The 27,737-nt window shown below is 48.9% G+C and overlaps 2 protein-coding genes across 2 annotated transcripts in view; one reads left to right on the top strand and one right to left on the bottom strand.

Annotated features, from left to right (window-relative positions):
- LOC306982924 (phosphatidylinositol 4-kinase beta-like) overlaps positions 1–15,817 on the top strand; it is a 36,263-nt gene extending 20,446 nt beyond the window's left edge. The window contains exons 12-15 of the mRNA XM_079583369.1: positions 996–1,261; positions 3,511–3,643; positions 3,914–4,034; positions 15,591–15,817. Coding sequence (XP_079439495.1) covers positions 996–1,261; positions 3,511–3,643; positions 3,914–4,034; positions 15,591–15,772 — 702 coding nt within the window. The 3' untranslated portion in view covers positions 15,773–15,817. The remainder of the gene's footprint in view (positions 1–995; positions 1,262–3,510; positions 3,644–3,913; positions 4,035–15,590) is intronic.
- A 4,047-nt stretch (positions 15,818–19,864) lies between these two features.
- On the bottom strand, positions 19,865–22,909 carry LOC306982921 (unconventional myosin-Ie-like). The gene is made up of 3 exons (XM_079583366.1): positions 22,758–22,909; positions 20,175–20,350; positions 19,865–19,957 (listed from the first exon to the last, which is right to left on the bottom strand). The coding sequence occupies exons 1-3, from the start codon at positions 22,901–22,903 to the stop codon at positions 19,881–19,883; spliced, it is 399 nt and encodes a 132-aa protein (XP_079439492.1). The 5' UTR covers positions 22,904–22,909; the 3' UTR covers positions 19,865–19,880.
- Between the last annotated feature and the right edge of the window lie 4,828 nt (positions 22,910–27,737).

Genomic DNA, 27,737 nt, shown 5'->3' with positions numbered 1-27,737 from the left:
CTGGTTTAGTCCTGGTTTAGTCCTGGTTTAGTCCTGGTTTAGACCTGGTTTAGTCCTGGTTTAGTCCTGGTTCAGTCATGGTTTAGTCCTGGTTTAGTCCTGGTTTAGTCCTGGTTTAGTCCTGGTTTAGTCCTGGTTTAGTCCTGGTTCAGTCATGGTTTAGTCCTGGTTTAGTCCTGGTTTAGTCCTGGTTTAGACCTGGTTTAGTCCTGGTTTAGTCCTGGTTCAGTCATGGTTTAGTCCTGGTTTAGTCCTGGTTCAGTCATGGTTTAGTCCTGGTTTAGTCCTGGTTTAGTCCTGGTTTAGTCCTGGTTTAGTCCTGGTTTAGTCCTGGTTCAGTCATGGTTTAGTCCTGGTTTAGTCCTGGTTTAGTCCTGGTTTAGTCCTGGTTTAGTCCTGGTTTAGTCCTGGTTTAGACCTGGTTTAGTCCTGGTTTAGGCCTGGTTCAGTCCTGGTTTAGACCTGGTTTAGACCTGCTTTAGTCCTGGTTCAGTCCTGGTTCAGTCCTGGTTCTGACCCGGTTCTGACCCGGTTCAGTCCTGGTTTAGTCCTGGTTTAATCCTGGTTTAGTCCTGGTTTAGTCCTGGTTCAGTCCTGGTTTAGACCTGGTTTAGACCTGGTTTAGTCCTGGTTTAGACTTGGTTTAGTCCTGGTTTAGTCCTGGTTTAGACCTGGTTTAGTCCTGGTTTAGTCCTGGTTTAGTCCTGGTTTAGACCTGGTTTAGACCTGGTTTAGTCCTGGTTTAGACCTGGTTTACCCCTGGTTTAGACCTGGTTTAGACCTGGTTTAGTCCTGGTTTAGACTTGGTTTAGTCCTGGTTTAGTCCTGGTTTAGTCCTGGTTTAGTCCTGGTTTAGACCTGGTTTAGTCCTGGTTTAGTCCTGGTTTAGACCTGGTTTAGTCCTGGTTTAGACCTGGTTTAGACCTGGTTTAGACCTGGTTCTGACCTGGTTCAGTCCCGGTTCTGACCCGGTTCTGACCCGGTCTCTGTTTCAGGCCGTGTGGCAGCAGGAGCGAGTCCCGCTCTGGATCAAGCCGTACCAGATCCTGGTCTTGTCCCGGGACTCGGGGATGATCGAGCCGGTCCTGAACGCCGTGTCGCTGCATCAGATTAAGAAGCAGAGCCAGGCTCCTCTGCTGGACTTCCTGGTCCAGGAACACGGACCTGTGACCTCAGAGGGCTTCCTGTCTGCGCAGAGGGCCTTCGTCCAATCCTGCGCCGCGTACAGCCTCGTCTGCTACCTGCTGCAGGTCAAAGACAGGTGAGGGGGCGGGGCCTGCTGCAGGTCAAAGACAGGTGAGGGGGCGGGGCCTGCTGCAGGTCAAAGACAGGTGAGGGGGCGGGGCCTGCTGCAGGTCAAAGACAGGTGAGGGGGAGGAGCCTGCTGCAGGTCAAAGACAGGTGAGGGGCGGAGCCTGCTGCAGGTCAAAGACAGGTGAGGGGGAGGAGCCTGCTGCAGGTCAAAGACAGGTGAGGGGGAGGAGCCTGCTGCAGGTCAAAGACAGGTGAGGGGGAGGAGCCTGCTGCAGGTCAAAGACAGGTGAGGGGCGGAGCCTGCTGCAGGTCAAAGACAGGTGAGGGGCGGGGCCTGCTGCAGGTCAAAGACAGGTGAGGGGCGGGGCCTCGTGTGCTACCTGCTGCAGGTCAAAGACAGGTGAGGGGGCGGGGCCTGCTGCAGGTCAAAGACAGGTGAGGGGGAGGAGCCTGCTGCAGGTCAAAGACAGGTGAGGGGCGGAGCCTGCTGCAGGTCAAAGACAGGTGAGGGGCGGAGCCTGCTGCAGGTCAAAGACAGGTGAGGGGCGGAGCCTGCTGCAGGTCAAAGACAGGTGAGGGGCGGAGCCTGCTGCAGGTCAAAGACAGGTGAGGGGGCGGAGCCTGCTGCAGGTCAAAGACAGGTGAGGGGGAGGAGCCTCGTGTGCTACCTGCTGCAGGTCAAAGACAGGTGAGGGGGCGGGGCCTGCTGCAGGTCAAAGACAGGTGAGGGGGAGGAGCCTGCTGCAGGTCAAAGACAGGTGAGGGGGAGGAGCCTGCTGCAGGTCAAAGACAGGTGAGGGGGCGGAGCCTGCTGCAGGTCAAAGACAGGTGAGGGGGCGGAGCCTGCTGCAGGTCAAAGACAGGTGAGGGGCGGAGCCTGCTGCAGGTCAAAGACAGGTGAGGGGGCGGGGCCTGCTGCAGGTCAAAGACAGGTGAGGGGGAGGAGCCTGCTGCAGGTCAAAGACAGGTGAGGGGGAGGAGCTTGCTGCAGGTCAAAGACAGGTGAGGGGGAGGAGCCTGCTGCAGGTCAAAGACAGGTGAGGGGGAGGAGCCTGCTGCAGGTCAAAGACAGGTGAGGGGGCGGGGCCTGTTGCAGGTCAAAGACAGGTGAGGGGGCGGGGCCTGCTGCAGGTCAAAGACAGGTGAGGGGGCGGGGCCTGCTGCAGGTCAAAGACAGGTGAGGGGCGGGGCCTGCTGCAGGTCAAAGACAGGTGAGGGGGAGGAGCTTGCTGCAGGTCAAAGACAGGTGAGGGGGCGGAGCCTGCTGCAGGTCAAAGACAGGTGAGGGGCGGAGCCTGCTGCAGGTCAAAGACAGGTGAGGGGCGGAGCCTGCTGCAGGTCAAAGACAGGTGAGGGGCGGAGCCTGCTGCAGGTCAAAGACAGGTGAGGGGCGGAGCCTGCTGCAGGTCAAAGACAGGTGAGGGGCGGGGCCTGCTGCAGGTCAAAGACAGGTGAGGGGCGGGGCCTGCTGCAGGTCAAAGACAGGTGAGGGGCGGGGCCTGCTGCAGGTCAAAGACAGGTGAGGGGGCGGGGCCTGCTGCAGGTCAAAGACAGGTGAGGGGGCGGGGCCTGCTGCAGGTCAAAGACAGGTGAGGGGGAGGAGCCTGCTGCAGGTCAAAGACAGGTGAGGGGGCGGGGCCTGCTGCAGGTCAAAGACAGGTGAGGGGGCGGGGCCTCGTCTGCTACCTGCTGCAGGTCAAAGACAGGTGAGGGGCGGGGCCTGCTGCAGGTCAAAGACAGGTGAGGGGCGGGGCTTGCTGCAGGTCAAAGACAGGTGAGGGGCGGAGCCTGCTGCAGGTCAAAGACAGGTGAGGGGCGGGGCCTCGTGTGCTACCTGCTGCAGGTCAAAGACAGGTGAGGGGCGCGGCCTGCTGCAGGTCAAAGACAGGTGAGGGGGCGGGGCCTGCTGCAGGTCAAAGACAGGTGAGGGGCGGGGCCTGCTGCAGGTCAAAGACAGGTGAGGGGGCGGGGCCTGCTGCAGGTCAAAGACAGGTGAGGGGGCGGGGCCTGCTGCAGGTCAAAGACAGGTGAGGGGGCGGGGCCTGCTGCAGGTCAAAGACAGGTGAGGGGGAGGAGGGAAAGAAAACAGTAGAAAATAGTGTGAAAAGAGGTTCATGTGGAGGACCAGTCCAGTCTGTTCCCTGTGGTCCGGTCCTGGTCTGGTCTGGTCTGGTCTGGTCTGGTCTGGTCCGGTCCTGGTCTCGTCTGGTCTGGTCCGGTCTCTCTGGTCCTGTTTAATCCTGTGTTTTGTTGCAGACATAACGGGAACATCTTGCTGGACTCTGAGGGCCACATCATCCACATCGACTTCGGCTTCATCCTCAGCTCGTCTCCGAGGAACCTGGGCTTCGAGACGTCGGCCTTTAAGCTCACCCAGGACTTTGTGGAGGTGAGTCTTCAGGGAGAGCCGTCAGAAACACCTTCAGAGATCTTCTGTTACGAGGAACAATAATCCAGCAGTAACGTTTAGTGTTGAACGTTTCCTCCAGATCCACAGAGCACATGTGCCTGAACCCTCCAGCCCCCGGTGAAGGGGCTAGAGCTGGTCCAGGGTTGGATCCGGAACCTCCTCTGTTAGATCTGTTTGTGTCGATCGAGCCTAGTGGTTAAACCTTGTGCACATGTCAAAGTTACTCACCTTAACCCCGGGTCTCTGCAGGTGATGGGCGGGGCCGACGGAGACATGTTTAACTATTACCAGATGCTGATGCTGCAGGGCCTCATCGCGGCCAGAAAACACATGGAGCGAGTCCTGCAGATCGTGGAGATCATGCAGCAAGGTATGAGAGTGACGTCACGAGGTATGAGAGTGACGTCACGAGGTATGAGAGTGATGTCACGAGGTATGAGAGTGATACACGAGGTATGAGAGTGATACACGAGGTATGAGAGTGATGTCACGAGGTATGAGAGTGATGTCACGAGGTATGAGAGTGATGTCACGAGGTATGAGAGTGATGTCACGAGGTATGAGAGTGACGTCACGAGGTATGAGAGTGATACACGAGGTATGAGAGTGATACACGAGGTATGAGAGTGATACACGAGGTATGAGAGTGATACACGAGGTATGAGAGTGATGTCACGAGGTATGAGAGTGATACACGAGGTATGAGAGTGACGTCACGAGGTATGAGAGTGATACATGAGGTATGAGAGTGATGTCACGAGGTATGAGAGTGATGTCACGAGGTATGAGAGTGATGTCACGAGGTATGAGAGTGACGTCACGAGGTATGAGAGTGATGTCACGAGGTATGAGAGTGATACACGAGGTATGAGAGTGATGTCACGAGGTATGAGAGTGACGTCACGAGGTATGAGAGTGATGTCACGAGGTATGAGAGTGATACACGAGGTATGAGAGTGATGTCACGAGGTATGAGAGTGATACACGAGGTATGAGAGTGATGTCACGAGGTATGAGAGTGATGTCACGAGGTATGAGAGTGATGTCACGAGGTATGAGAGTGATGTCACGAGGTATGAGAGTGACGTCACGAGGTATGAGAGTGACGTCACGAGGTATGAGAGTGATGTCACGAGGTATGAGAGTGATGTCACGAGGTATGAGAGTGATACACGAGGTATGAGAGTGATGTCACGAGGTATGAGAGTGATGTCACGAGGTATGAGAGTGATACACGAGGTATGAGAGTGACGTCACGAGGTATGAGAGTGATACAGGAGGTATGAGAGTGATGTCACGAGGTATGAGAGTGATACACGAGGTATGAGAGTGATACACGAGGTATGAGAGTGACACACGAGGTATGAGAGTGACGTCACGAGGTATGAGAGTGATACACGAGGTATGAGAGTGATGTCACGAGGTATGAGAGTGATACACGAGGTGTGAGAGTGATACACGAGGTGTGAGAGTGATACACGAGGTATGAGAGTGATACACGAGGTGTGAGAGTGATACACGAGGTATGAGAGTGACGTCACGAGGTATGAGAGTGATACAGGAGGTATGAGAGTGATGTCACGAGGTATGAGAGTGATACACGAGGTATGAGAGTGATACACGAGGTATGAGAGTGATGTCACGAGGTATGAGAGTGATACACGAGGTATGAGAGTGATGTCACGAGGTATGAGAGTGATACACGAGGTATGAGAGTGATGTCACGAGGTATGAGAGTGATACACGAGGTATGAGAGTGATACACGAGGTATGAGAGTGATGTCACGAGGTATGAGAGTGATACACGAGGTATGAGAGTGACGTCACGAGGTATGAGAGTGATACACGAGGTATGAGAGTGACGTCACGAGGTATGAGAGTGATGTCACGAGGTATGAGAGTGATACACGAGGTATGAGAGTGACGTCACGAGGTATGAGAGTGATACACGAGGTATGAGAGTGATGTCACGAGGTGTGAGAGTGATACACGAGGTATGAGAGTGATACACGAGGTATGAGAGTGATGTCACGAGGTATGAGAGTGACGTCACGAGGTATGAGAGTGATGTCACGAGGTATGAGAGTGATGTCACGAGGTATGAGAGTGATGTCACGAGGTATGAGAGTGATGTCACGAGGTATGAGAGTGACGTCACGAGGTATGAGAGTGACGTCACGAGGTATGAGAGTGACGTCACGTGGTATGAGAGTGATGTCACGAGGTATGAGAGTGATACACGAGGTATGAGAGTGATGTCACGAGGTATGAGAGTGATACACGAGGTATGAGAGTGACGTCACGAGGTATGAGAGTGATACACGAGGTATGAGAGTGATGTCACGAGGTATGAGAGTGATACACGAGGTATGAGAGTGATACACGAGGTATAAGAGTGATGTCACGAGGTATGAGAGTGATGTCACGAGGTATGAGAGTGACGTCACGAGGTATGAGAGTGATGTCACGAGGTATGAGAGTGACGTCACGAGGTATGAGAGTGATGTCACGAGGTATGAGAGTGATACACGAGGTATGAGAGTGATACACGAGGTATGAGAGTGATACACGAGGTATGAGAGTGATACACGAGGTATGAGAGTGATACACGAGGTATGAGAGTGATACACGAGGTATGAGAGTGATGTCACGAGGTATGAGAGTGATACACGAGGTATGAGAGTGATACACGAGGTATGAGAGTGATACACGAGGTATGAGAGTGATGTCACGAGGTGTGAGAGTGATACACGAGGTATGAGAGTGATACACGAGGTATGAGAGTGATACACGAGGTATGAGAGTGATACACGAGGTATGAGAGTGATGTCACGAGGTATGAGAGTGATACACGAGGTATGAGAGTGATACACGAGGTGTGAGAGTGATACACGAGGTGTGAGAGTGATGTCACGAGGTATGAGAGTGATGTCACGAGGTATGAGAGTGATGTCACGAGGTATGAGAGTGATACACGAGGTGTGAGAGTGATGTCACGAGGTATGAGAGTGATACACGAGGTATGAGAGTGATACACGAGGTGTGAGAGTGACGTCACGAGGTATGAGAGTGATGTCACGAGGTATGAGAGTGATACACGAGGTATGAGAGTGATGTCACGAGGTTTGAGAGTGATGTCACGAGGTATGAGAGTGATACACGAGGTATGAGAGTGATACACGAGGTTTGAGAGTGATGTCACGAGGTATGAGAGTGACGTCACGAGGTATGAGAGTGACGTCACGAGGTATGAGAGTGATACACGAGGTATGAGAGTGATGTCACGAGGTATGAGAGTGACGTCACGAGGTATGAGAGTGACGTCACGAGGTATGAGAGTGATACACGAGGTATGAGAGTGACGTCACGAGGTATGAGAGTGATGTCACGAGGTATGAGAGTGATGTCACGAGGTATGAGAGTGACGTCACGAGGTATGAGAGTGATACACGAGGTATGAGAGTGATACACGAGGTATGAGAGTGATACACGAGGTATGAGAGTGACGTCACGAGGTATGAGAGTGATGTCACGAGGTATGAGAGTGACGTCACGAGGTATGAGAGTGATGTCACGAGGTATGAGAGTGACGTCACGAGGTATGAGAGTGATGTCACGAGGTATGAGAGTGATGTCACGAGGTATGAGAGTGACGTCACGAGGTATGAGAGTGATACACGAGGTATGAGAGTGACGTCACGAGGTATGAGAGTGATGTCACGAGGTATGAGAGTGATACACGAGGTATGAGAGTGACGTCACGAGGTATGAGAGTGATACACGAGGTATGAGAGTGATGTCACGAGGTATGAGAGTGATACACGAGGTATGAGAGTGATACACGAGGTATGAGAGTGATACACGAGGTGTGAGAGTGATACACGAGGTGTGAGAGTGATGTCACGAGGTATGAGAGTGATGTCACGAGGTATGAGAGTGATGTCACGAGGTATGAGAGTGATACACGAGGTGTGAGAGTGATGTCACGAGGTATGAGAGTGATACACGAGGTATGAGAGTGATACACGAGGTGTGAGAGTGACGTCACGAGGTATGAGAGTGATGTCACGAGGTATGAGAGTGATACACGAGGTATGAGAGTGATGTCACGAGGTTTGAGAGTGATGTCACGAGGTATGAGAGTGATACACGAGGTATGAGAGTGATACACGAGGTTTGAGAGTGATGTCACGAGGTATGAGAGTGACGTCACGAGGTATGAGAGTGACGTCACGAGGTATGAGAGTGATACACGAGGTATGAGAGTGATGTCACGAGGTATGAGAGTGACGTCACGAGGTATGAGAGTGACGTCACGAGGTATGAGAGTGATACACGAGGTATGAGAGTGACGTCACGAGGTATGAGAGTGATGTCACGAGGTATGAGAGTGATGTCACGAGGTATGAGAGTGACGTCACGAGGTATGAGAGTGATACACGAGGTATGAGAGTGATACACGAGGTATGAGAGTGATACACGAGGTATGAGAGTGACGTCACGAGGTATGAGAGTGATGTCACGAGGTATGAGAGTGACGTCACGAGGTATGAGAGTGATGTCACGAGGTATGAGAGTGACGTCACGAGGTATGAGAGTGATGTCACGAGGTATGAGAGTGATGTCACGAGGTATGAGAGTGACGTCACGAGGTATGAGAGTGATACACGAGGTATGAGAGTGACGTCACGAGGTATGAGAGTGATGTCACGAGGTATGAGAGTGATACACGAGGTATGAGAGTGACGTCACGAGGTATGAGAGTGATACACGAGGTATGAGAGTGATGTCACGAGGTATGAGAGTGATACACGAGGTATGAGAGTGATACACGAGGTATGAGAGTGATGTCACGAGGTATGAGAGTGATACACGAGGTATGAGAGTGATACACGAGGTATGAGAGTGATGTCACGAGGTATGAGAGTGATGTCACGAGGTATGAGAGTGATACACGAGGTATGAGAGTGATGTCACGAGGTATGAGAGTGATGTCACGAGGTATGAGAGTGATGTCACGAGGTATGAGAGTGATGTCACGAGGTATGAGAGTGATACACGAGGTATGAGAGTGATACACGAGGTATGAGAGTGACGTCACGAGGTATGAGAGTGACGTCACGAGGTATGAGAGTGACGTCACGAGGTATGAGAGTGACGTCACGAGGTATGAGAGTGATGTCACGAGGTATGAGAGTGATACACGAGGTATGAGAGTGATACACGAGGTATGAGAGTGATGTCACGAGGTATGAGAGTGATGTCACGAGGTATGAGAGTGATACACGAGGTATGAGAGTGATGTCACGAGGTATGAGAGTGATACACGAGGTATGAGAGTGATACACGAGGTATGAGAGTGATACACGAGGTATGAGAGTGATGTCACGAGGTATGAGAGTGATACACGAGGTATGAGAGTGATACACGAGGTATGAGAGTGATACACGAGGTGTGAGAGTGATACACGAGGTATGAGAGTGATACACGAGGTGTGAGAGTGATGTCACGAGGTATGAGAGTGATGTCACGAGGTATGAGAGTGATGTCACGAGGTATGAGAGTGATGTCACGAGGTATGAGAGTGATACACGAGGTATGAGAGTGATACACGAGGTATGAGAGTGATACACGAGGTATGAGAGTGATGTCACGAGGTATGAGAGTGATGTCACGAGGTATGAGAGTGATACAGGAGGTATGAGAGTGATGTCACGAGGTATGAGAGTGATACACGAGGTATGAGAGTGATGTCACGAGGTATGAGAGTGATACACGAGGTATGAGAGTGACGTCACGAGGTATGAGAGTGATACACGAGGTATGAGAGTGATACACGAGGTGTGAGAGTGATGTCACGAGGTATGAGAGTGACGTCACGAGGTATGAGAGTGATGTCACGAGGTATGAGAGTGATACACGAGGTATGAGAGTGATGTCACGAGGTATGAGAGTGATACACGAGGTATGAGAGTGATACACGAGGTATGAGAGTGATACACGAGGTGTGAGAGTGATACACGAGGTATGAGAGTGATGTCACGAGGTATGAGAGTGACGTCACGAGGTATGAGAGCGATACACGAGGTATGAGAGTGACGTCACGAGGTATGAGAGCGATACACGAGGTATGAGAGTGATACACGAGGTATGAGAGTGATGTCACGAGGTATGAGAGTGATACACGAGGTATGAGAGTGATGTCACGAGGTATGAGAGTGATACACGAGGTATGAGAGTGATACACGAGGTATGAGAGTGATGTCACGAGGTATGAGAGTGACACACGAGGTATGAGAGTGATACACGAGGTATGAGAGTGATGTCACGAGGTATGAGAGTGATACACGAGGTATGAGAGTGATGTCACGAGGTATGAGAGTGATACACGAGGTATGAGAGTGATGTCACGAGGTATGAGAGTGATACACGAGGTATGAGAGTGATGTCACGAGGTATGAGAGTGATACACGAGGTATGAGAGTGATACACGAGGTATGAGAGTGACGTCACGAGGTATGAGAGTGATGTCACGAGGTATGAGAGTGATACACGAGGTATGAGAGTGACACACGAGGTATGAGAGTGATGTCACGAGGTATGAGAGTGATACACGAGGTATGAGAGTGATGTCACGAGGTATGAGAGTGATACACGAGGTATGAGAGTGATACACGAGGTATGAGAGTGACGTCACGAGGTATGAGAGTGATGTCACGAGGTATGAGAGTGATACACGAGGTATGAGAGTGATACACGAGGTATGAGAGTGATACACGAGGTATGAGAGCGATACACGAGGTATGAGAGTGACGTCACGAGGTATGAGAGCGATACACGAGGTATGAGAGTGATACACGAGGTATGAGAGTGATGTCACGAGGTATGAGAGTGATACACGAGGTATGAGAGTGATGTCACGAGGTATGAGAGTGATACACGAGGTATGAGAGTGATACACGAGGTATGAGAGTGATACACGAGGTATGAGAGTGATGTCACGAGGTATGAGAGTGATGTCACGAGGTATGAGAGTGATACACGAGGTATGAGAGTGATACACGAGGTATGAGAGTGATGTCACGAGGTATGAGAGTGACGTCACGAGGTATGAGAGTGATGTCACGAGGTATGAGAGTGATGTCACGAGGTGTGAGAGTGACGTCACGAGGTATGAGAGTGATGTCACGAGGTATGAGAGTGACGTCACGAGGTATGAGAGTGATACACGAGGTATGAGAGTGACGTCACGAGGTATGAGAGTGATGTCACGAGGTATGAGAGTGACGTCACGAGGTATGAGAGTGATGTCACGAGGTATGAGAGTGATGTCACGAGGTATGAGAGTGATACATGAGGTATGAGAGTGATGTCACGAGGCATGAGAGTGATGTCACGAGGTATGAGAGTGACGTCACGAGGTATGAGAGTGATACACGAGGTATGAGAGTGATACACGAGGTATGAGAGTGATGTCACGAGGTATGAGAGTGATGTCACGAGGTATGAGAGTGATACACGAGGTATGAGAGTGATGTCACGAGGTATGAGAGTGACGTCACGAGGTATGAGAGTGATACACGAGGTATGAGAGTGATACACGAGGTATGAGAGTGATACACGAGGTATGAGAGTGATGTCACGAGGTATGAGAGTGATACACGATGTATGAGAGTGATACACGATGTATGAGAGTGATACACGAGGTATGAGAGTGACGTCACGAGGTATGAGAGTGATACACGATGTATGAGAGTGATACACGAGGTATGAGAGTGACGTCACGAGGTATGAGAGTGATACACGAGGTATGAAAGTGATACACGATGTATGAGAGTGATACACGAGGTATGAGAGTGACGTCACGAGGTATGAGAGTGATACACGATGTATGAGAGTGATACACGAGGTATGAGAGTGACGTCACGAGGTATGAGAGTGACGTCACGAGGTATGAGAGTGATACACGAGGTATGAGGTATGAGAGTGATACACGAGTGATGAGAGTGATACACGAGGTATGAGAGTGACCGTCACGAGGTATGAGAGTGATACACGAGGTATGAGAGTGATGTCACGAGGTATGAGAGTGATACACGAGGTATGAGAGTGATGTCACGAGGTATGAGAGTGATACACGAGGTATGAGAGTGATACACGATGTATGAGAGTGATACACGATGTATGAGAGTGATACACGAGGTATGAGAGTGATGTCACGAGGTATGAGAGTGACGTCACGAGGTATGAGAGTGATACACGAGGTATGAGAGTGATACACGAGGTATGAGAGTGATACACGAGGTATGAGAGTGATACACGAGGTATGAGAGTGACGTCACGAGGTGTGAGAGTGATACACGAGGTATGAGAGTGATGTCACGAGGTATGAGAGTGATGTCACGAGGGTATGAGAGTGATGTCACGAGGTGTGAGAGTGATACACGAGGTATGAGAGTGATGTCACGAGGTATGAGAGTGATGTCACGAGGTATGAGAGTGATACACGAGGTATGAGAGTGATACACGAGGTATGAGAGTGATACACGAGTGTATGAGAGTGATACACGAGGTATGAGAGTGATACACGATAGTATGAGGAGTGATACACGATGTATGAGAGTGATACACGAGGTATGAGAGTGATACACCGCGAGGTATGAGAGTGATACACGATGTATGAGAGTGATACACGAGGTATGAGAGTGATACACGATGTATGAGAGTGATACACGATGTATGAGAGTGATACACGAGGTATGAGAGTGATACACGAGGTATGAGAGTGATACACGAGGTATGAGAGTGATACACGAGGTATGAGAGTGATACACGAGGTATGAGAGTGAGTCACGAGGTGTAGTGAGAGTGATACACGAGGTATGAGAGTGATACACGAGGTGATGAGAGTGATGTCACGAGGTATGAGAGTGATACACGAGGTATGAGTGATGTCACGAGGTATGAGAGTGATACACGAGGTATGAGAGTGATGTCACGAGGTATGAAGAGTGATACACGAGGTATGAGAGTGATGTCACGAGGTATGAGAGTGATGCACGAGGTATGAGAGTGATGTCACGAGGTATGAGAGTGATCACGAGGTATGAGAGTGATACACGAGGTATGAGAGTGATACACGAGGTATGAGAGTGATACACGAGGTATGAGAGTGATTCACGAGGTATGAGAGTGACGTCACGAGGTATGAGAGTGAGTCACGAGGTATGAGAGTGAGTCACGAGGTATGAGAGTGACGTCACGAGGTATGAGAGTGATGTCACGAGGTATGAGAGTGATTACACGAGGTATGAGAGTGATGTCACGAGGTATGAGAGTGATACACGAGGTATGAGAGTGATACACGAGGTATGAGAGTGATGTCACGAGGTATGAGAGTGATACACGAGGTATGAGAGTGATACACGAGGTATGAGAGTGATGTCACGAGGGTGTGAGAGTGATGTCACGAGGTATGAGAGTGATACACGAGGTATGAGAGTGATACACGAGGTATGAGAGTGATACACGAGGTATGAGAGTGATACACGAGGTGTGAGAGTGATACACGAGGTGTGAGAGTGATACACGAGGGTATGAGAGTGATACACGAGGTATGAGAGTGATACACGAGGTATGAGAGTGATGTCACGAGGTATGAGAGTGATACACGAGGTATGAGAGTGATGTCACGAGGTATGAGAGTGATGACACGAGGTATGAGAGTGACGTCACGAGGTGTGAGAGTGATGTCACGAGGTATGAGAGTGATGTCACGAGGTATGAGAGTGACGTCACGAGGTATGAGAGTGATGTCACGAGGTATGAGAGTGATGTCACGAGGTATGAGAGTGATACACGAGGTATGAGAGTGATACAGGAGGTATGAGAGTGATGTCACGAGGTATGAGAGTGATACACGAGGTATGAGAGTGATACACGAGGTATGAGAGTGATGTCACGAGGTATGAGAGTGATACACGAGGTATGAGAGTGATGTCACGAGGTATGAGAGTGATACACGAGGTATGAGAGTGATACACGAGGTATGAGAGTGACGCCACGAGTGTGAGAGTGATACACGAGGTATGAGAGTGACGTCACGAGGTATGAGAGTGATACACGAGGTATGAGAGTGATACACGAGGTATGAGAGTGACGTCACGAGGTATGAGAGTGATACACGAGGTATGAGAGTGACGTCACGAGGTATGAGAGTGATGTCACGAGGTATGAGAGTGACGTCACGAGGGTCAGGTATGAGAGTGACGTCACGAGGTATGAGAGTGACGCCACGAGGTGTGAGAGTGATGTCACGAGGTATGAGAGTGACGTCACGAGGTTATGAGAGTGAAACGGGGGGATCACGAGGTATGAGAGTGATGTCACGAGGTATGAGAGTGATTCACGAGGTATGAGAGTGATACACGAGGTATGACGAGTGATACACGAGGTATGAGAGTGACGTCACGAGGTATGAGAGTGACGTCACGAGGTATGAGAGTGATACACGAGGTATGAGAGTGATACACGAGGTATGAGAGTGACGTCACGAGGTATGAGAGTGACGTCACGAGGTATGAGAGTGATACACGAGGTATGAGAGTGACGTCACGAGGTATGAGAGTGATACACGAGGTATGACAGTGATACACGAGGTATGAGAGTGACGTCACGAGGTATGAGAGTGACGTCACGAGGTATGAGAGTGATACACGAGGTATGAGAGTGATGTCACGAGGTATGAGAGTGACGTCACGAGGTATGAGAGTGATACACGAGGTATGAGAGTGATACATGAGGTATGAGAGTGACGTCACGAGGTATGAGAGTGATACACGAGGTATGAGAGTGATACACGAGGTGTGAGAGTGATACACGAGGTATGAGAGTGATGTCACGAGGTATGAGAGTGATACACGAGGTATGAGAGTGATGTCACGAGGTATGAGAGTGATACACGAGGTATGAGAGTGATACACGAGGTATGAGAGTGATGTCACGAGGTATGAGAGTGATACACGAGGTATGAGAGTGATACACGAGGTATGAGAGTGATGTCACGAGGTATGAGAGTGATACACGAGGTATGAGAGTGATACACGAGGTATGAGAGTGATACACGAGGTATGAGAGTGATGTCACGAGGTATGAGAGTGATGTCACGAGGTATGAGAGTGATGTCACGAGGTATGAGAGTGATGTCACGAGGTATGAGAGTGATGTCACGAGGTATGAGAGTGATGTCACGAGGTATGAGAGTGATACACGAGGTATGAGAGTGATGTCACGAGGTATGAGAGTGATACACGAGGTATGAGAGTGACGTCACGAGGTATGAGAGTGACGTCACGAGGTGTGAGAGTGATACACGAGGTGTGAGAGTGACGTCACGAGGTATGAGAGTGATGTCACGAGGTATGAGAGTGACGTCACGAGGTATGAGAGTGATACACGAGGTGTGAGAGTGACGTCACGAGGTATGAGAGTGATGTCACGAGGTATGAGAGTGATGTCACGAGGTATGAGAGTGATGTCACGAGGTATGAGAGTGATACACGAGGTATGAGAGTGATGTCACGAGGTATGAGAGTGATGTCACGAGGTATGAGAGTGACGTCACGAGGTATGAGAGTGATGTCACGAGGTATGAGAGTGATGTCACGAGGTATGAGAGTGATACACGAGGTATGAGAGTGATACACGAGGTATGAGAGTGATACACGAGGTATGAGAGTGATGTCACGAGGTATGAGAGTGATGTCATGTATCTCCTCATGTTCCTCCTCATGTTCCTCATGTTCCTCATGTTCCTCCTCATGTTCCTCCTCATGTTCCTCATGTTCCTCATGTTCCTCCTCATGTTCCTCATGTTCCTCATGTTCCTCCTCATGTTCCTCATGTTCCTCCTCATGTTCCTCCTCAGGTTCTCAGCTGGCCTGTTTCCACGGCAGCTCCACCCTGCGTTCGCTGAAGGAGCGTTTCCACATGAACCTGACGGAGGAGCAGCTGCAGGGCCTGGTCCAGACGCTGGTGGACGGATCCATGAGGTCACTGACCACACGGCTGTACGACGGCTTCCAGTACCTCACCAACGGCATCATGTGACCCACGGCGTCATGTGACCCACGGCGTCATGTGACCCACGGCATCATGTGACCCACGGCGTCATGTGACCCACGGCGTCATGTGACCCACGGCGTCATGTGACCCACGGCGTCATGTGACCCACGGCGTCATGTGACCCACGGCATCATGTGACCCACGGCGTCATGTGACCAACGGCATCATGTGACCCACGGCGTCATGTGACCCACGGCGTCATGTGACCCACGGCGTCATGTGACCCACGGCATCATGTGACCAACGGCATCATGTGACCCACGGCGTCATGTGACCCACGGCGTCATGTGACCCACGGCGTCATGTGACCCACGGCATCATGTGACCCACGGCGTCATGTGACCCACGGCGTCATGTGACCAACGTTATCATGTGACCCACGGCATCATGTGACCAACGGCATCATGTGACCCACGGCGTCATGTGACCAACGGCATCATGTGACCCACGGCATCATGTGACCCACGGCGTCATGTGACCAACGTTATCATGTGACCCACGGCATCATGTGACCCACGGCATCATGTGACCCACGGCGTCATGTGACCCACGGCGTCATGTGACCAACGTTATCATGTGACCCACGGCATCATGTGACCCACGGCGTCATGTGACCAACGTTATCATGTGACCCACGGCATCATGTGACCCACGGCATCATGTGACCCACGGCGTCATGTGACCCACGGCGTCATGTGACCAACGTTATCATGTGACCCACGGCATCATGTGACCCACGGCATCATGTGACCAACGTTATCATGTGACCCACGGCGTCATGTGACCCACGGCATCATGTGACCCACGGCGTCATGTGACCCACGGCGTCATGTGACCAACGTTATCATGTGACCCACGGCATCATGTGACCAACGGCATCATGTGACCCACGGCGTCATGTGACCAACGTTATCATGTGACCCACGGCATCATGTGACCCACGGCATCATGTGACCCACGGCGTCATGTGACCCACGGCGTCATGTGACCAACGTTATCATGTGACCCACGGCATCATGTGACCCACGGCGTCATGTGACCAACGTTATCATGTGACCCACGGCATCATGTGACCCACGGCATCATGTGACCCACGGCGTCATGTGACCCACGGCGTCATGTGACCAACGTTATCATGTGACCCACGGCATCATGTGACCCACGGCATCATGTGACCAACGTTATCATGTGACCCACGGCGTCATGTGACCCACGGCATCATGTGACCCACGGCGTCATGTGACCAACATTGTACATTTTCAGATCTTCCGATATGATCTTGTAGACGATACATTGCTCACCTCTACCCGACAGCGTCATGTGACTGGGATCATGTGACCTTGTGGATCATGTGACCTTGTGGATCATGTGACCTTGTGGATCATGTGACCTTGTGGATCATGTGACTGGGATCATGTGACCTTGTGGATCATGTGACCTTGTGGATCATGTGACGGCGTGCCTCGTTCCTGCTCCTCAAACCAAAGCATCATGTCGTCGACCTCGGATCAAAACTATGCAAAAACTGAACTTTTGTAGATTTTAAGTTTTCTTGTGGTTTGTGTTTAATTTAAAGTCTCGTCTCCGTGCGCCCTCTTGTGGTGAGGGCTGACCTCTCCTCTCCGTGCGCCCTCTTGTGGTGAGGGCTGACCTCTCCTCTCCGTGCGCCCTCTTGTGGTGAGGGCTGACCTCTCTGTGCGCCCTCTTGTGGTGAGGGCTGACCTCTCCGTGCGCCCTCTTGTGGTGAGGGCTGACCTCTCCGTGCGCCCTCTTGTGGTGAGGGCTGACCTCTCGTCTCCGTGCGCCCTCTTGTGGTGAGGGCTGACCTCTCGTCTCCGTGCGCCCTCTTGTGGTGAGGGCTGACCTCTCGTCTCCGTGCGCCCTCTTGTTGTGAGGGCTGACCTCTCGTCTCCGTGCGCCCTCTTGTGGTGAGGGCTGACCTCTCCGTGCGCCCTCTTGTGGCTGAACTGTGAATGAAGTGTCTGTTTTTTATTGTCGATTAAAAAGACACGTTTGACTCGGCCTCGTCTTTCTGCACAAACCGCACACACCCAGGGCGAACAGCAGGGGGCGCCTCATGAACCTGAGCTCAGGCATAATTATGGTCAACGTCGACTGGCTTAGACTTTATCAGAGTCTTTCAATACTTTTTAGATAATATCGTGTTCATAACTTCTGTTTTCTTTTTTGAAGGTTTTACAAAACTCACTGTATCGGCCCCGAAGTATCGTGATCTGTAGTGTAGGGTATGAGGGTTTATTAATCAATTAATTTGTTTATTAATTAATAGGTTGTAGATTAGCCTTAAAATTGAACGGGGCACCAGTTCGAAAAGCGAACAAAATAACAGTAAGAATATGAGGCTAAACTACAGATTTATCTGAAGGAAGTGAGCTCTTGGACGTACACATTGACCCTTATTCTGGAATAATAAACACAGACATTACCAAAGCAAACTGTGGTTTATGGAGGTTTAATGATCAAAATCAATTAACAGACGGCATTAAATATTAAAGTGCAAACAGGATGACCTAGAAGGCTAACAGGATGAATAATCAGATCAAATGTTCTAGAGTTGTATCTGAAAGTCAGTAAGGTGTTTGTGTAGCAGTTATGTGAGTCTTATTGAGCCAGGTCTGTGAGATGCGCTTACGACCGTGAGAAAGGTTTTCCAACTGTGGTCCGGCGTTCCAAAGTCCTGGTGTCGGCCTGTGGTCGTGGTCTCTCGGGTGGCGATCTCGAGCTGATGCGGGGGGGGCGGGGCCTGTCTCCAGCTCCTCTGGGCCTTGGGCGTTTAGCTTGACAAGCTAGACTCAAAATGGTTGCGCTGAAAGCTCAGCGATCAAAATGTCGTCTTGTAGGAAAAATGCAAATGTTCTTAAAAGTAACTGATAGTTTCAAATGACGGGCTCAAACTTAAAGCTCTTGTCCCTCTGAGACAAAGCGAGGTCAGAGTTCAGCGGGGGATGTGCCATGTGCTTATCCTCCTTCTCCGTCTGTCTGAACTCCAAGAGAAACTTCAACTCAACACCAACTCTCACAAGAAGCACATTTCCTGTCTAACTACTTCCTGTACCCGTCCTTTATACCGGGGGGGGCCTTTGTCTCCGCGGGACTCGACCAATCGATTCAGTCTGTAACCCAATATTATTGGTGCCCAAGTGGGAGGGGAGTAAGGCTTGTCTTTGGGAGAGAATTCAGGAAATCCATTTCTATTGTGATAAACACATAAACAACTTCCCAAACTTTCCAAATGCATTACCGACATTTCCACAGTATGTTTATACTTTTCATCTTTGTTGACCTGGGGAAGAATTCATCCTTAGAACAGATTGGTTGAGTTCATTCTCACTGTCCATGAATTGAAGAATTGGCTTATTACTCAAATCAGATGTTTGAGATTCAGTCTTTAGTCCAATTCGAAGGTCAATAAAGAGTTCTCGTCTCTGGTTGTGAAGGTTAAAGGATAAGATCATCACTTCATTTGTCCTGAACTGTGTTCGATCTGATCAGCCATTCACAAGACAGGAAGTGAAGACTTTCCGAGGCTGTAAAACGGTCTGGGGGTTTTGCTTATCTCTGGTTTGCGGTAACCATGGCGATAAGGGCATAGGTCACCCTCACACGCTACAGTATCGTATCGTATCGTGATCTGTATCGTATCGGCTGTTTTACTGTGAGTCCTGATCCAATAAAAACACGGACACGTCGGTTTGAAATGAACTTTTATAAAAGGCTTTCAGTCACATGACCATGATTCTGCGAGCTGATTGGTTGATTATAAAAAATACTACAGATAAAAACTTGTTCAGGCTCCACAGGAAACACTGGAGGGGGCGGGGACAGAGACAGGGGGCGGGACACAGACAGAGGGCGGGGACACAGACAGAGGGGCGGGGACAGAGGGCGGGGACACAGACAGAGGGCGGGGACATGGGAGAGCTGGGGGCGGGGACACAGACAGGGGGAGGGGACACAGAAAGGGGGCGGGGACACAGACAGGGGGAGGGGACACAGAAAGGGGGCGGGGACAGAGACAGGGGGCGGGGACATGGGGGAAACACTGTCGTCTCGGTGGCGTTCGTGTCTCGGGTCAGATCTTCTCGACGTAGTTCCCGGGAAACATTCCCTCTCGACCTCGGAGACGCCCAAACCACCAGCCACTGCCGTCTGTGGGCAAATACTGTTACTGCAAATACTGCAAATACTGTAAATACTACTGTTACTAGTATAAGTACATGTATGTAATATAAGTACATGTATGCAGTATAAGTACATGTATGTAGTATAAGTACATGTATGTAGTATAAGTACACGTATGTAGTATAAGTACCTGCAGTATAAGTACATGTCTGTAGTATAAGTACATGTATGTAAAGTGCGTTACCCTCGGACAGGATCTCGATGACCTCGTCGGCGTTGAAGCTCAGCTCGTCCGTGTCCTGGGCGTCGTAGGCCCAGAGCGCTCGACAGTGCGGCGTCCGAGGTCTGGGCTTCGGACTCGGTTTGGGCCGACCCAGACCCGGGTCCGGCCGCACCTCCTTAGACCTCCTCCTCAGCAGCCTGAGGATAACACAGGAGAACAAGGAGGTTACTACAGACTCCTCCTACTATTACAGACTCCTCCTCCTCCTGAGCAGCCTGAGGATAACACAGGAGAACACGGAGGTTACTACAGACTCCTCCTCCTCAGCAGCCTGAGGATAACACGGAGGTTACTACAGACTCCTCCTCTTACTACAGACTCCTCCTCTAATTACAGACTCCTCCTCCTCCTCCTGAGCAGCCTGAGGAGGACACAGGAGAACACGGAGGTTACTACAGACTCCTCCTCTTATTACAGACAGACTCCTCCTCCTGAGCAGCCTGAGGAGGACACAGGAGAACACGGAGGTTACTACAGACTCCTCCTCCTTTTACAGACTCCTCCTCCTATTACAGACTCCTCCTACTATTACAGACTCCTCCTCCTCAGCAGCCTGAGGATAACACTGAGGTTACTACAGACTCCTCCTCTTACTACAGACTCCTCCTCTAATTACAGACTCCTCCTCCTCCTCCTGAGCAGCCTGAGGAGGACACAGGAGAACACGGAGGTTACTACAGACTCCTCCTCCTTTTACAGACTCCTCCTCCTATTACAGACTCCTCCTACTATTACAGACTCCTCCTCCTCAGCAGCCTGAGGATAACACTGAGGTTACTACAGACTCCTCCTACTATTACAGACTCCTCCTTCTATTACAGACTCCTCCTACTATTACAGACAGACTCCTCCTACTATTACAGACTCTTCCTACTATTACAGACTCCTCCTCCTGAGCAGCCTGAGGATAACACTGAGGTTACTACAGACTCCTCCTACTATTACAGACAGACTCCTCCTCTTATTACAGACTCCTCCTCTTACTACAGACTCCTCCTCCTTTTACAGACTCCTCCTCTTATTACAGACTCCTCCTCTTATTACAGACTCCTCCTCCTATTACAGACTCCTCCTCTTATTACAGACTCCTCCTCTTATTACAGACTCCTCCTCCTATTACAGACTCCTCCTCCTATTACAGACTCCTCCTCCTATTACAGACTCCTCTTTCTACAGACTCCTCCTCTTTCTACAGACTCCTCCTCTTATTACAGACTCCTCCTACGGGGTTTCCGGTACCTGGACTGTAACGATACTTGGTTTCCGATACTAAAATATTTGTGTAGAACCATTAAATAGATTCATAATATTCATTTTCCTTCCATTTAAATTAATTGTTTTGCATTTGTATCATTTAATTGAGGTGAAACTTCCTGTAACTCATTGACGGCCAGAGGTTTTTTCAAGGTCTTGTTCTACGTCAACACGAACCCAACTCTCTTCTTTCATCTAAAAGTTCTGGAGTTCTCTTATTGAGGCACCAGGTGGCAGCACCAGACATGCTCAAGGCTTTGCTGCAGCTGTTCCCATTGACAAACCTAATTGACGTCTATAAACGTCATTGGCAGTCAATGAGATAGCAACAAAATGGCAGAAAAACAATTTCCATTTTTTTTTCATTTCCCCCCCAATTTTTTCCAAATATTTTTGATGTGTTTTTCCCCAAATGTCAAATTGTTTCCACCTAAGATTTTCCACGTGTTCTTTTTTACAATTTCACCCCAAATTTTACATTGTTCCCAAACTTCACACATTTTTTTTTACTTGTTTTGTTTTTTTATATATATTTTTTCAACCTGTGTTTCACTTTTTCAAAACTTACTTTTCCTTTTCCATCACCAGGAGTAACTAAACCTGTTTAATCTCTGACCTCCCACCTGAGCAGAGCACTTTCTCTCCAGTTTGGCTTTACCCAAATGTAGCGGCTTGTTGGAAACAGTGTAAAAAAAAAAAAAAATGTGACAAAAATAATAAATAAAAATGTGACAAAAAAAAATAAAAAATGTGACAAAAAATAATTAAAAATGTGACAAAAAATAATAAAAATGTGACAAAAAATAAATCAAAATGTGAAAAAATAATAATAAAAAATGTGACAAAAAATAATAAAAAATGTGACAAAAAATAATAAAAAATGTGACAAAAAATAATAAAAAATGTGACAAAAAATAATAAAAAATGTGACAAAAAATAATAAAAAATGTGACAAAAAATAATAAAAAATGTGACAAAAAATAATAAAAAATGTGAAAAAAATAAATAAAAAATGTGAAAAAATAAAATAAAAAATGTGACAAAAAATAATTAAAAATGTGACAAAAAATGTGACAAAAATAAATAAAAATGTGACAAAAAATAAAGAAAAACTCGGGCAAATATGGGATGAAAAAGAAAGTGAAAAAGTGAAACACTGAGGCACAATGTGAGGAAAAGGATCTGTTTTGTGTGTCTTGGCTTTGAGGCGTTTCTCAATGTGCTGTAAGCGCCAGGTTAGATTTGGGTAAAGCCTGTGCCCTGGGGGACCCCCCCCCCCCGGCGTCTCACCCGGCGGCTCCGGTGTCCGGCACCTCCATGAAGGCCAGGTCCTGCGGTTGCTGCGGCGGCGAGTGGACGCTCTGGCGGTTGCCGTGGAGACGCGGCAGAGTGGGCTGCTCCATGGACGCCTGCCGCAGAGAGCGCCCCCTGGACATGCGCCTGTCCGCTGCACCTGAGACACAGCACAGGCTTTAGGGCGGGGCCGGGGGGCGGGGACACCTGCGCGGGGTGGGCGGGGCTTACCGGATCCAGCGGAGGGTCTGGGGGCGGCGCCGTGGCCGTGGCCGAGATGGCGGCTCTTCCTGTTGTCTCTCCGAGTCGGACCTGACGGAAAAGTTAGACAGAGCTTTGTTCAGTGACGACAACAGCAGCGCCCCCTGTGGAGAACAACAGTAACAACAGCAGCGCCCCCATTTTTCGTCACTTTTTTCGTCATTTTTTTGTCCGATTTTTGTCATTTTTTCTTCCATTTTTTGTCACTTTTTTTTCATTTTTTCGTCAATTTTTTTATCAAATTTTTGTCATTTTTTCGTCAATTTCTAGTGACATTTTTGTGACGTTTGTCATTTTTTCTTCAATTTTTTGTCAATTTCTTATGACATTTTTGTCACTTTTTTCATTTTTTCGTCAATTTTTCATCAAATTTTTGTAAATTTTTCGTCAATTTCTTGACATTTTTGTGACGTTTTTGCCACTTTTTCATGCACTTTTCATCAGTTTTTCATCAATTTTTCATCAATTTTTCGTCACTTTTTTGGTCATTTTTTCGTCAATTTTTTTTCATTTTTTTGTCATTTTTTTGTCACATTTTTGTATTTTTCTTGTCAAATTTTTATCAAATCTTTGTCACTTTTTTTCATTTTTTTGTAAATTTTTCATCAAATTTTTGTCATTTTTTCGTCAATTTCTTGACATTTTTGAGACATTTATACCACTTTTTCATCCACTTTTCATCCATTTTTCATCAATTTTTCATCAGCTTTTCGTCACTTTTTTGTCATTTTTTGGTCATTTCTTCAACTTTTTGTCAATTTCTTATGACATTTTTGTCACTTTTTTCATTTTTTCGTCAATTTTTCATCAAATTTTTGTAAATTTTTTGTCAATTTCTTGACATTTTTGTGACATTTATACCACTTTTTCATCCATTTTTCATCCATTTTTCGTCACTTTTTTGTCATTTTTTTGGTCATTTTTTTGGTCATTTTTCTTGTCAAATTTTTATCAAATCTGTAATTTTTTCGTCACTTTTTTGTCAGATTTTTGTCATTTTTTGCCACTTTTTCAACAATTTTTAGTCATTTTTTGTCAATTTGTTGTGACATTTTTGCCACTTTTTCATCAATTTTTCATCAATTTTTTGTACATTTTTTGTCAATTTCTTGACATTTTTGTGACATTTATACCACTTTTTCATCCATTTTTCATCCATTTTTCGTCACTTTTTTGTCATTTTTTTGGTCATTTTTTTGGTCATTTTTCTTGTCAAATTTTTATCAAATCTGTAATTTTTTCGTCACTTTTTTGTCAGATTTTTGTCATTTTTTGCCACTTTTTCAACAATTTTTAGTCATTTTTTGTCAATTTGTTGTGACATTTTTGCCACTTTTTCATCAATTTTTCATCAATTTTTTGTACATTTTTTGTCAATTTCTTGACATTTTTGTGACATTTATACCACTTTTTCATCCACTTTTTCATCCATTTTTCATCCATTTTTCGTCACTTTTTTGTCATTTTTTATATTTTTCTTGTCAATTTTTTATCAAATCTGTGGAATTTTTTCGTCACTTTTTTGTCAGATTTTTGTCATTTTTTTGTCACTTTTTTTAATTTTTTCGTCAATTTTTTTCATCAAATTTTTGTCATTTTTTCGTCAATTTCTTGTGACATTTTTGCCACTTTTTCATCCATTTTTCGTCAATTTTTTGTCATTTTCTTGTCAAATTTTTATCAAATCTGTGTAATTTTTTTGTCACATTTTGTCACATTTTCATCAATTTTCCGTCACTTTTTTGTCACTTTTTTTTTTTTTTTTTTGTCAATTTTGCCACTTTTTCAAAACCATGGGCATTTTTTCTTACGTTTTTTGTCAATTTCTAGTGACATTTTTTCCAACGTTTCATCAATGTTTTCTCACTTTTTCGTCACATTTCCATCATTGTTTTCGTCTCAGTTTTGTCACTATTTTCTCACCTTTTTTCCCAGAAGCTTTTGGATTGGGGTAAAGCCGAACTGGAGAAACTGTGCTCGCTTCAGGCGGGGGTTAAGGGGTTAAAGGTTTAAACGTCTGCTTTTATTCTGTGACATCACTAGTCATCAAACGTGTCAGTAAATGTGAGTGAAGGATCATGGGAAAGAGGGGCGGGTCTTACGCGAGTCCTTGGGGAGGCCCGGTCCGATCGACACCTGGAGGACTTTTCCGCTGGGTTTAAGCTCCGCCTCCTCGCCGTTTCCCGCCGAGAACTGGATCTGCCTCGAGCCCGACGACATGAAGGGGCCCCAGCCGCCCTTCTTCACTTTGAACTCCAGCCTGAGGAGGAGAGGAGGAGGAGGAGGAGGGGGAGGAGGAGGAGGAGGAGGAGGAGGAGGAGGAGGAGGGAGAGGAGGAGGAGGGGGAGGAGGAGGAGGAGGGGGAGGAGGAGGAGGAGGGAGAGGGAGAGTAAGGAGAGAATCATGGCCGACCCTGGACAGAAGAACCTCCTCAGGGACTCACAGGTTGTTGAACTTCAGCGGGAGCTTCTTCCCCGTCTTCTCCTGGTGTTTCTTCAGGAGCAAACTCAGGAACTCGGTCTTGAAGACGCTCTGGAGGACGCTGTCGTAGGTCTCCTCGTGGACGATGAAGAGGTCGTCCTGGAGACAGCTGTGAGCCAATCAGAGGAGAGAGGGGAGAGCCAATCAGAGGAGAGAGGAGAGAGCCAATCAGAGGAGAGCGGAGAGGTGAGAGCCAATAAGAGGAGAGAGGGGAGGTGAGAGCCAATCAGAGGAGAGAGGGGAGAGGGGAGAGCCAATCAGAGGAGAGAGGGGAGAGCCAATCAGAGGAGAGAGGAGAGGGGAGAGCCAATCAGAGGAGAGAGGGGAGAGCCAATCAGAGGAGAGAGGAGAGGGGAGAGCCAATCAGAGGAGAGAGGAGAGGTGAGAGCCAATCAGAGGAGAGAGGGGAGAGCCAACCAGAGGAGAGAGGGGAGGTGAGAGCCAACCAGAGGAGAGAGGTGAGAGCCAATCAGAGGAGAGAGGGGAGGTGAGAGCCAATCAGAGGAGAGAGGGGAGGTGAGAGCCAATCAGAGGAGAGAGGTGAGAGCCAATCAGAGGAGAGAGGGGAGAGCCAACCAGAGGAGAGAGGTGAGAGCCAATCAGAGGAGAGAGGGGAGGTGAGAGCCAATCAGAGGAGAGAGGGGAGGTGAGAGCCAATCAGAGGAGAGAGGTGAGAGCCAATCAGAGGAGAGGGGAGAGCCAATCAGAGGAGAGAGGAGAGGGGAGAGCCAATCAGAGGAGAGAGGAGAGGTGAGAGCCAATCAGAGGAGAGCGGAGAGGGGAGAGCCAATCAGAGGAGAGCGGAGAGGGGAGAGCCAATCAGAGGAGAGAGGAGAGGTGAGAGCCAATCAGAGGAGAGCGGGGAGGTGAGAGCCAATCAGAGGAGAGCGGAGAGGTGAGAGCCAATCAGAGGAGAGCGGAGAGGTGAGAGCCAACCAGAGGAGAGAGGTGAGAGCCAACCAGAGGAGAGAGGGGAGGTGAGAGCCAACCAGAGGAGAGAGGGGAGGTGAGAGCCAATCAGAGGAGAGAGGAGAGGTGAGAGCCAATCAGAGGAGAGAGGTGAGAGCCAATCAGAGGAGAGAGGGGAGAGAGGGCGCCTTCTCACCTGAGGGACACAGACTGGACCTTCTGGACCTCGATCTTCCTCTTCAGGACTTCCTGGATCTGGCCTTTTTCCGGCCCCTGCTTCACTTTCTCTCGTCCAATCAGGTACAAGTATTTAGGCGTCAGGATGAGGTCACGCTTCACGCTCTGAAACAGAACCAGCGTGACTTTGTTCTCCCGATACTAGACCGATACTGACCGATACTGACCGATACCAGACCGATACTAACCGATACTAACCGATACCGGCCGATACTAGACCGATACTGACCGATACTGACCGATACTTGACCGATACTTGACCGATACTTGACCGATACTGACCGATACTAACCGATACTGACCGATACTTGACCAATACTGACCAATACTGACCGATACCAGACCGATACTGACCGATACTGACCGATACCAGACCGATACTAACCGATACTTGACCGATACTAACCGATACCGGCCGATACTTGACCAATACTAACCGATACTGGCCCAGACTCTGGTGATACTGTCCAATACTGACCGATCCAATCTTCTGAGAGGCTCTGGACTCTGGACTCACCCTGAAGAGGCTCTGGACTCTGGACTCTGGACTCTGGACTCTGGACTCTGGACTCTGGACTCTGGACTCACCCTGAAGCGGCGGTCGTACTTGAGCACCACGTCAGCGAACTCCACCCGCTCCCTCTTGCCGACGAAGGCTCGGATTTCGGGGTGCAGCTCCAGACCGATGTAGTCGCCCACGAAGTTCCTGTTGAGGCTGTTCCGGCGCCGCTCCTTCTTGTTCAGCAGGACGTCCGACGCTTCCTGCCTCATCTGGACGTACTTCCTGACGGCCACGTGCTTCCTCCAGGCCTTCTGGATCACGCGGGCGTAACCGTTAAACTTCCGCTCACGCATCTCCTCCAGCAGGAACAGCTGCAGGTCAGAGGTCACGGGGAGTTATTCGAACGGAGACGTGGAGGAGATGATCGGACTCACCGACTCGGGCGCCCGGATGAAGACTTTGCTTTTGCCGAGCTGGTACTGGTCCTGGTCCATGTGGACGGAGCTCAGCAGGTGCAGCACGCCCTGGCGAGGGTCGCCCGTCCACTGAGGCCACGACTCCGGCGTCAGGATGGCGTATCTGAGGAC

The sequence above is a fragment of the Gobius niger genome (assembly GCF_951799975.1).
Source record: "Gobius niger genome assembly, contig: SCAFFOLD_84, whole genome shotgun sequence".
NCBI classification, from domain to species: domain Eukaryota; kingdom Metazoa; phylum Chordata; class Actinopteri; order Gobiiformes; family Gobiidae; genus Gobius; species Gobius niger.
Note: the sequence above shows the minus strand (reverse complement) of the source record. Positions and strands in the feature narration are given on the sequence as shown.

What these genes read in the sequence shown, in the direction of transcription:
- LOC306982921 (XM_079583366.1), bottom strand. Translation starts at nt 22,903, where the DNA reads ATGTCCAGGGGGCGCTCTCTGCGGCAGGCGTCCATGGAGCAGCCCACT. An exon ending in CCGGACACCGGAGCCGCCGG is followed by an intron (nt 20,351 to 22,757) that starts GTGAGACGCCGG and finishes TGTTATCCTCAG; the next exon opens with GCTGCTGAGGAGGAGGTCTA. An exon ending in CATCGAGATCCTGTCCGAGG is followed by an intron (nt 19,958 to 20,174) that starts GTAACGCACTTT and finishes ATTTGCCCACAG; the next exon opens with ACGGCAGTGGCTGGTGGTTT.